The sequence below is a fragment of the Gossypium arboreum genome, chromosome 13 (genome assembly GCF_025698485.1).
Source record: "Gossypium arboreum isolate Shixiya-1 chromosome 13, ASM2569848v2, whole genome shotgun sequence".
NCBI classification, from domain to species: Eukaryota; Viridiplantae; Streptophyta; class Magnoliopsida; order Malvales; family Malvaceae; genus Gossypium; species Gossypium arboreum.
This window is the reverse complement of record NC_069082.1, coordinates 109,183,581-109,194,027: the sequence shown is the minus strand read 5'-3', so window position 1 is coordinate 109,194,027 and position 10,447 is coordinate 109,183,581. Positions and strand designations below refer to the sequence as shown.

The window sequence follows — 10,447 nt, the reverse complement described above, 5'->3', positions numbered from 1 at the left end:
CTTAGATAAAAACTTTCGAATAGTTCAGTGACTATTTTGTAATCTTTTGAAGTTCAGTGACCAATCTAAAAATAGTTTAGTGACCTTGGGTGTGTTTATCTTAATTTTATGGATAAACTATACCATTGGTCATCCAAATGTTAATGTGTTTCTATTTTGGTCACCAAACTATAAAAAATTTCAATTTTGTCACTATTGTTTTATATCGTGTCTGTTTTGATCACTCTCCATTAAATGGTTAATGGAAATGATGATGTGACATTTTTCTAACTAGCATTATAACACATTTAGTCCTCAATACTTAGACATTCTATCAATTTGATCCTACTTCTAAATAATTCAATAAATTTAACCCTCCATATTTGCAAATGTTATCAATTTGATCTTCAAACATATATAATTAAATATAAATATAATTAAATAATTATTATAAATTATGAAAAAGTAAACAATATAATATAATACCATGTTTGGGAACCTTAGGCTCTCAACTTTAATATAATATAAATATATTATGATCAATGTGCAACCTCCCAAATCCGGTCTAGACGTTATGGCTAGATTGAGAAGGCTACATTAGCCACCAAAATGGCTAAGCTAACTTACGTTACTTTTGAAAACTTTAAATAAACTCATTTTAGAGAAAATTGTAGTTCTACTTTAAGTTAACTTAAAAGCATTCATTCATTAGGTTGTGTATGCTTAGGATTCATTTTATTGTTGACAGTGTTGTTTTAGAAAAATCGTTTACGTGTCGCTCTTCTTTAAAAAAACTCGATGTTAAACTAATGCAGCGGAAAAGCCTTTTTTCAAGTCATTTTGGAAAATTAGCTGTCTTATCGATTTGTTTTTCAAAAATAGTTCCTTTGCAATGTAGTGGAAACTAGGGAACAGTGTAAAATATTACTTCAGCCAGATATCATGTAATATCAGGTTATTATGCTTGAGTCATTCATGCATGCAAAAATCCCAGAAGAAAAGTTAGCAAGCCACAGACCAGAAGTCATTAAAAATTACAAACCAAAACCAACAGAAACTTATTAATACTTATTAAAAATAGTTCGAGGTCCAAGGTGATTCTCCGAATGCCAAGTCCGGTCCTAATTTTGAGGTTTACCTGAACAGTTAAACACTATTGGGGGTAAGCTTATGAAAAGCTCAGTGTGAGTTGAATAATTATTTAAACGGGCAAAAAAATAAATATCGAATACATTGAAACATATTAGCATTAACAGAAGAACACAAAACCCTCATTGGAATTTCAAATCACTACGTAGCCATTATCAAATTGATGTCAAATGGTGTATGAACATGAGACATCATTCATTCGAGTAACAATCACCATTTAGTACAACAAAATGCAATACATAGCATAAATCAATAACGTTCAAATATGTCGTGCACATGATGCAATGCAAAAAGGTTCCTACCCATACCATCCGCTACACACCACGAGTTCCCCAGAACCCGTCTGCCAAACTTCAAAATATTATGAGCATAGCTCGATGTGGTAAAACCACCAAATAATCAATAATGAAAAAAATCTGTTGGATATCAAATAGTGCGATACAATTTCCAATAACATATAAAATGCGATAAAATCTCCAATCCTCTCGGTACTCTAGGTGCAGTGCACTAACTACAAATAATGAGGACTTAATATGCCGTCGGTACTCCACGAACTCCTCCGTCAACCACAAAATCCCAATCCAATGCATATGCAATATGTCACACAATCTCATACATAATCACATACTTTCAGTAAATGGAAACAGTGTTCCAATCTTTCAAATTACCATTGAGTTGGTCTCAATCAATATCATTCAATTTCACATACTGTATAGATTTTCATTGTGCAGAAATAACACCCTTTTCAATGCCCAATATAACAAATATCTCATGCGTTTAAATCATACAAAGCTTAATATCTCAACACATTATATCATTTAGTCAAACATTCTCATATCTCATAACTCAAATATGCAATTACAAACTCAATCAAGCATTTTACTATCAAACTAGCAATCTTGCCAACATGTCAATCTTTTAAGGCTCGAAACATACCTGGTTGGGCCACACAAAAAATCAATAATTTGGATATTAAGCCAATCCAATCAGCAAGCTAATTTATCAAATATAACATGTTATTTAATATTTTCAAAATATTTTATGAGTTTAGGACCCACACCTTATTTTTCGCTTCCTCGCAGCACACTAGCGAATCTTCCAATTTTCCTTAATAATTCCTTAAACTAACCTAAACAAAAATTCAATACAAATTTAGTAAATTTACCATTAAACCAGCCCCCAAAAACCCACTTATGAGTTCAAACCAATTGTTGAAATTATAACTATTTTATGAATCCAAACTAGTTAGATTCTTTACATTGTATCGATACAAACTATACGTACAATCGTTCTTCACCTTTACGGATGACTTGAGGTGTTTCGGTCAGCACCTAATTCAATAATATACTAGAAAATTAGTAGCTAATTAATGAATAAATTCCTTAATTTAATCAAATCATAACCTTTACCCAAAAACTATGTCGAAATAACAAACTAGTTACCCTTAATTGCACTTACGCTTCTCGATTTGTGGGATCTGAATGGCCAATCGATCAAGAAAATTTTTTCCTAATTGAAATGGGTTTAAAATATGATTAGGAGGGTTCAAGAACTCAAATTAATTCTGGAAGAATATAGGCAAGAACCAAGAAACAAAACAGCCCATTTTCTTGCCCATAGGTGCACGCACCACCACTCATGGTGGGTAAAATTGGGGCTGAATTTTAAAACGGTTTGAGATCTCATTAAAATTTGGAAAAATACCTTTGAAATCATCTAAAATCCCCCAAATTCCAGATCTGGAAATTTAGGTTTTGAATTGGCAATATTAATTAAGAAATTGAAGAGAGAAGAGACCTTACCTAAGCTAGTTGAGAGAAACGGTAATGGCACTTTCTTGGAAATGTTCGGGATCGATCTTGGAATTCAATATTTCAGATTTGGGGCTATTTTAATGAGATAAAATTACAGCAATATGTTGGAGGATATGCTAAACAATCTTGTGGCAAAAAGAAAAAGAAAAGAAAGAGATGGGAAAACTACGTGTAGGCGACGACAACAATGGGAGAAAGAAAGAAAATTGAAGAGAAAAGAGGAGAGGAAGAGGGTGAATGGCTTGGGTAGGTAAAATTTGAATTAAAGGCTGAAAAATAAAATAAAAAGTTATATTTATACTTAGGGTTTAAGGGTATGGATGGCACACACATTAAAAAAACAAGGGATTTTACAAAATTTAATTATTTTGCAAGGGAAGGGATTTGAACTTGGAACCTCATTTAATTTCCATGCTTTCTCATATTTCTTTTAACCATGAGGCTTTTCCCTCCTTCTTGAAATAATTTTGCAATATTTATTTTGAAAACAAGGTATGTCACATATTAGGGTTTAAGGCAAAATTTGCAAAATAATAAAAATTATGAGAGAGAAGGGATTTGAACTTGGATTTCAAGGAACGTTTCACTAACACTTAACCAACAAACTAATACCTCATTTATTTCCTAAAAATGCATAGATAATCTTAAAAATTAAGGCATGACCACTCTCTCTCGATTCCCAAACCTAATTCTACTAACCCCCAATTTTCGGGATGTTACACAATGATTATTATTTTAGTATTTTTTCAAGATATATAATTTAATCTAATATAGTTAATGCCTTCTTTTTCTTGTATCATTTTGACACTCAAGTTTCAAATTTTAGTGAAATCGATAGAATTTGATAAATGTGGATGGGTTATATATATTGAATTATTTAAAATTAAGATAAAATTTATAGAATGTGTAAGTATTAAGAAATAAATGTGTTATTATACTAGTTAGAAAAGATCACGTCATCATTTTCACTATCCATTGAACGAAAAGTGACGAAAACTAAAACAATCTAAAATGTTAATGATGAAATTAATTTTTTATAATTTAATGACTAAAACGAAACACACCAATAATTAAGTGACTAATACAAACCCTTAAATTTAATAATCACAACATTTATTGTATTACACTTTAAATAATGGCTGGCTAACATATCTTAAATAGAAATATTACAAAAAAAAATTAAATAGAAAATTGGCTTGACCCAAGAATTGTAACACCCTAAACCCGGTCTAAACGTCCAGACCTAAGTTCTGAGAGTTAAGACATCCATACTAAAATTCCTACCACCATAACACAGTCGAACTGAACCATTCATTACATAACATCCATCACAACAATTATTTAAACATATAATATTCATAAATACCATAACATCATAGAACATCAATCCTTAGTAGTAATACTTAAAAGGAAAAAAAGAAAAGAAAAGTTTGACCGAGCTTCCATGACACTGACCTGATCAAGATTGGGGACCACCTGAAATCCAATCAATAACAAAGTGAGTTGTAAAGTCAGTGCATAAAAGGAGTTTAATTTAATAATGTTCGCTCATAAAGAAATTCTAAATTCAGAGATTCGGTTGATATAGGAGTAATTTCATCCAAATTCAGAGCATATGAGTTACATATATGTATATATATACAATTTCAATTCAAATATGGTTCAGATTAGATTTAGATGCAATATTCCTATTTCCGTCCGATACACACCATCTTCGGCCATCCCAACACACCATTATGCATATTTAATTCCCACCTAACCCTGCACACCTTTTGAGTGTTTATTGACACTTTCACAGAATCACAGCTTAATCACTAGATTAATATGCGACAAGCGCCAGAATCAGAGTAATACTCTTTGTGGCGTAGCCACAATTTCAGAACAAACTCCTTCTCCTTTCACAATATCCTAACACATGCCATTGCAAAACACAAATGCCCGTAACATATGTTTAGTCATTCTAACTTATTATACAATTAAATAAGATAGTTCAATAACATTGTATGTATTATAGTGCACATATAATTATGTTGCTCACAGATCAGTCCTAGTGTATTAGACAGTTCTTATGTAATCAAACTCAATTATTTGTACATTGAGGAAACCAATATCAAGGTTAAGTAACATTCTCAGCCTCAAAAGACAGTAATTGGGCCTAATAACCTACCACACGGCCCGGTCACACACCCGTTTGCCTTGGCCTTGTGATTTTTAAACATAACAGTGAGTTGGACAGCCTGGACACACGCTTGTGTCCTTACCCGTATGACTCCCACAGCCTGGACACACGCTTGTGTCCTTACCCGTATGACTCCCACAGCCTGGGTACACACTCGTGTCCCTGCCCGTGTGGCTTTTATACCACAAACCGTGAGTTATATGGCCTAGGCACATGCCTGTGTCTCTAGCTGTGTGGTATCATTCCATAAACAGTAAGTTACAGGGCCCAGACACACACCTGTCAGTAGCCATGTGAACCCTAGACTAGCATGGTTATACACGACCTAGACACACACACGTGTTGCCCCAATTCAGTTAACAGTGAGTTACACGACCGATCACACAGCCTACCACACGCCCCATGTGGCCCACACGGCCTAGTCACATTCCCATGTGCCTAGCCGTGTGGCGTCGACCGCCACCATTACTGGCGATTCGAAACTTGTAAAATTAAAGTTTCCGGTACGCACCTGATTTCGTTTTGATAGGGAAACAACATGAACACTACCCAAAACCTAATTAATCATTCAACAATCAATTACACCATCAATTTTAATATATAGCAAAACCAACCCATGGCTAAGATTATGTCGAAGGATTTAACGCAACTCCAACTCAAGTCACACACTCACCTCGTACGAAACATAAGAAATCAGATTAGTACGATGGATTAACGTCTCTTGCAATATCTTTACCTAAACAAAGTAACCAATTGAGTGTTTAACAGAACGTTAAGTAAATGAGCAAAATCTCGTTTCGATAAAAAAGTGTTAACACAACAGAAATCGTAAACGAAAGGAAATCACAACGGAACTTATACAATATCGACCTTATGGGAAACAACACTTCCCAATTCACATAAAAATCAATTGCAGAAAGAACAAAAAATAAAAGAAGGAAGAACAGGAAAATAAAGAACAAAAAAATTTTAGTAAAAAATAAAAGAACGATCACATTTTCTTAGAGTGTTTTAAATTAACCACCACCCCTTCCGGCATTTGCAAAAAAAAAAAGAAATTATTTCCTAATGCGTATGATGGGACTCGAACTCGAAACCAGACAGAATACAGATAGATGCTTACCCAGTGAACCAACAGGCTCATTCTTAACACCAATTTACCCAAAATTGCACTTAACCACCTAATATATGGATAATGGTTGTTTTAAAAAATACAAAACTTTTAGCAACGCAACTCGAACTTCAAACCTTAAACACAGAAACAGGGCACAGAACCAGAGATATAGAAATTTACTTACTACAGATTCTCACAATTAATTTCTTAAAATTTTGAGGTGGTACAACTCTATCCCCCTGAAAGAAATTTTGGCCACAAAATTTTTTACTTGAGTCAAATAGATACGGATACAGATGTTGGATTGCTTCCTCAGGTTCCCACGTGGCTTTCTTAGTACAGTGGTTCAGCGACAGAACTTTTACTACAGGAATAGTTTTATTCCTCAGCACCTTAACATTACGTTCCAAAATCTAGGTCGGTTCCTCTTCAAATGTTAAATTCGATTGCAACTCTATATCGTCAATAGTAACAATATGCGACGGATCCGAATGGTATCGTCTCAGCGTCGAAAAATGAAACACATCATGAATTTGATCCAGTTCCGGCTGTAATTCCAACTGGTAAGTAACAGAACTGACACGCTTTAGGATAGGGTAAGGCCAAATGAACCTTGGACTTAGCTTGCCCTTGGGTCCAAATCGGAGGACCTTTTTTCACGATGATATTTTCAGGAAAACTTGATCACCAACAGAAAACTCGATGTCTTTCCTCTTTAAATTAGCATAAGACTTCTATCGATCAGATATGGCTATCAGTCGGTCCCAAATTACTTTCATAGTGTTCTCAGTTTCAGAAACCAGCTCAGGACCTAATATCCTACGTTCACTCAATTTTGTCCAACATAGCAGAGTACAACACTTATGATCATATATGGCCTCGTAGGGTGTCATCTGAACACTAGACAGAAAACTATTTTTGTATGCAAACTCTGCTAACAGTAAGTACTCCTCCCAACTACCTCTGAAGTCTATCACACAACTCCGAAGCATATCCTCTAGAATCTGAATAACCCACTCTAACTGTCCATCGGTCTAAAGGAGGTATGCAGTGTTGAAATAAAGTCAAGTGCTTAAAGCCTCATGGAGTTTCTTCCACAACCGAGACGTAAGTTGTGGATCTTTGTCCAAGATAATCGAGATCAGAATTTCGTCTTGCCTCATAATTTTGGCAATGTACAATCTAACTTCTGCAAAGAGTAATCCGCCCGGATAGGAATGAAATTAGCCGATTTGGTCAACCAATCAACAATGACCCAAACTGAATCCTTTTTAGCAGGAGTTAAAGACAACCCCGTAGCAAAATCAATTGTTACCTGTTCCCATTTCCACTATAGAATCTTAACTGGTTGAAGCAGTCCGAAGGGAAACTGAATCTCGACCTTAACTTTTTGACACGTTAGACAGTGAGATACAAAAGTGACTACCTCTCGTTTCAATCCGACCACCAATAAAGATCTAGGAGATCCTAGTACATTTTATTCCCACTAGGATGCATAGCCTAGGGACTATTATACGCCTTCTATAGGATCGAATGCCTTAATTCCTTATCATTGGGTACATAAATCCAACCTTTGAAGCATAGAACATTATTGCTATTCAAGCTAAAATCGAAATTCTCATTTGAACAACATGTTGCCAACATTGTACTGAGGACTCATCTCTCAATTGTTTAACTCGAATCTGCTCCACCCAAATCGATTTAACTTGCAATTTTGCCAATAGTCCTCCATCCTCAACCAAACTTAGACGAGCAAACATTAGTTTTAGATGTTCTACGGCTAAAGGCATCAGGCACCACATTAGCCTTACCCAGATGGTATTCTATCATACAATTATAATCTTTAAGTAACTTAACCCATCGACGCTGCTTAAGATTTAACTCTTTTTGGGTTAACAAATATTTGAGACTCTTGTGATCGATGTAAATAATACACATTTCGCCATACAGATAATGTCTCCAGATCTTCAGAGCAAACACGACCGCAGCTAGTTCAAGATCGTGCGTAGGGTAGTTAACCTCATGTATCTTAAGCTGTCATGAAAAGTAAGCGACCACCTTATCGTCTTGCATAAGTACACATTCTAACCCGATATGTGAAGCATCACTGTACACCACAAACTCTCGACTTGATTCCGATTGAACTAAAATAGGAGCCTGTGTCAGAACAGACTTGAGCGTATCGAAACTAGACTTCTGTGTCTCAGACCACACAAATGGGGCATTCTTATGCAATAGCTTCGTCAGAGGTGACGTAATCAGAGAAAACACTTTGATGAACCTTCAGTAGTAACTGACTAAACCATAGAAGCTATGCTCAGATACATTTTTTGGCTGTTTCCACTCGACAATAGCTTCTATTTTCTTAGGATCAACTTGGATCCCTTCTATCGTCACCACATGACCCAGAAAGGTGACTTTCTGCAGCCAAAACTCACACTTACTACTTGGAATACAACTGTTTTTCTCGGAGTATCTGAAGTACAATACGAAGATGACCATCATGCTCAATTTTAGTTTCAGAGTAGATCAAGATATCATCGATGAGAACCACTACAAATTGATCCAAGTACGGTTGGAACACCCGATTCATTAAATCAATAAATGTCATCGGGGCATTAGTTAATCCAAAAGGCATTAATAGGAACTCATAATGTCCGTAACGAGTCTTGAAGGTAGTTCTGTACACATCAGGCTCTTTGACTTTGAGCTGATGGTAACCAGAGTGTAGATTGATTTTGGAAAAGATGGACACTCCTCAAAACTGGTAGAAAAAGTTGTCAATCCTCGGTAACGAGTACTTGTTCTTGGTTGTCAACTTGTTCAATTGTCTATAATCAATGCACATTCTCTCCAATCCATCTTTTTTTCTTAACAAACAATACCGATGCCCCCCACGGAGACACACTCGGTCGAATAAATTCTCTATCAAGGAGTTCCTCAAGTTGCGCCTTTAATTTGGTCAGCTCTTTCGGTGCCCTGCAATAGGGTGCAATAGACACTAGAGCCATACCTGGCAATAGATCAATTCCAAACTCCACCTCTCTATCCAGAGGTACTCTAGACAATTCTTCAGGAAAGACGTCTGGGAATTCCCTCACGATACGTATATCTCCTACTGAAAGCTTTTTGGTAGCAGAATCAGATACGTAAGCAATGTATGTCTCGTACCCCATTCGGACTAACTTATCTGCTATAAGAGTGGAGATTACGTTAGAGAGGTAATCATAACGCTCACCAATCATGACCACCTCGTCATTCTTATTCGATCTCAAAGTAACCCTCTTGGTTGCACAGTCTAGATTGACCCGATACTCAACGAACCAATCTATTCGCAAAATTAAATCAAACTCATTAAAGGGTAATTCCATTAGATCAACTGGAAATACCAAACCCTGAAGCTCTAGGTTAATCCACCTATATACTCTATTAACTCGAATTGACTGACCCAAAAGACTAATCACAGGAAACTCTCTAGCAGTATTTTCAATAGTTAAACCCAGACTTGCAAAAACAACACTAGCTATGTACAAGTGAGTAGAGCTAATATCAATGTGAGCATAATACATAATAGAATGAATAAAGAAGGTACCTACAATGACATCAGCATCATCACTCTCCTCGCGGTGTCTCACCGTATACACCATTGCCGGTTGACGAGCCTCAGCCTAACCTATACCTCTACCCAGTGCTCTCTATCTTTTCCCAGATCTATTACCACCCCTACCAGTACCACGACCTCTGATTGGTTACTGAACCTATCTCGGAGGCTGAACAAAATTTAGAACCGAAGTCTATACCGCAGCTGGCACTAAATCAGGTTGATGAGGGCAATCTCAAACTGGATGTTCCATCGAGCTAGAACGAAGGCACGCTCTTAACTTCCTCTAACACTCACCTGAATGACGTTTCCCATAATCACTGCACAGTTGAATCTCAGTCACTATAGCTGGTGCATCGGCCCTTAGGGGTCTATCAAAACTCACCCGCTTCTTAGGATGCTGAGCAGAACTAGAGCGACCCGAATCCCTTTTAACCTTGTTGTAGGCCAATTTTAACCCATTTACATCAAAACCCAATTTAACCTTACCTAACCCACCAAAATTAAACCCAAAACCCAAAATCTTAACTACCCAAAGCCCAATTTACATCAAAACCCCAATGGCCCAAACCCTAAGCCCAAATTAAAATAAAAAACCCTAGCCCCCTAGC

The 10,447-nt window shown here is 36.1% G+C and overlaps 1 protein-coding gene and 1 long non-coding RNA gene across 2 annotated transcripts; both read right to left on the bottom strand.

The window, feature by feature from the left end:
* Positions 1–1,004: 1,004 nt before the first annotated feature.
* On the bottom strand, positions 1,005–2,455 carry LOC128286697 (uncharacterized). Its single transcript, XR_008277316.1, has 3 exons — positions 2,413–2,455; positions 2,189–2,257; positions 1,005–1,117 (listed from the first exon to the last, which is right to left on the bottom strand). It is a non-coding gene; the product is annotated as an uncharacterized LOC128286697 (long non-coding RNA).
* Positions 2,456–7,394: 4,939 nt separating this feature from the next.
* Positions 7,395–9,882, bottom strand: LOC108462726 (uncharacterized). Its single transcript, XM_017762638.1, has 3 exons — positions 9,121–9,882; positions 8,561–8,656; positions 7,395–7,550 (listed from the first exon to the last, which is right to left on the bottom strand). The coding sequence occupies exons 1-3, from the start codon at positions 9,880–9,882 to the stop codon at positions 7,395–7,397; spliced, it is 1,014 nt and encodes a 337-aa protein (XP_017618127.1).
* Between the last annotated feature and the right edge of the window lie 565 nt (positions 9,883–10,447).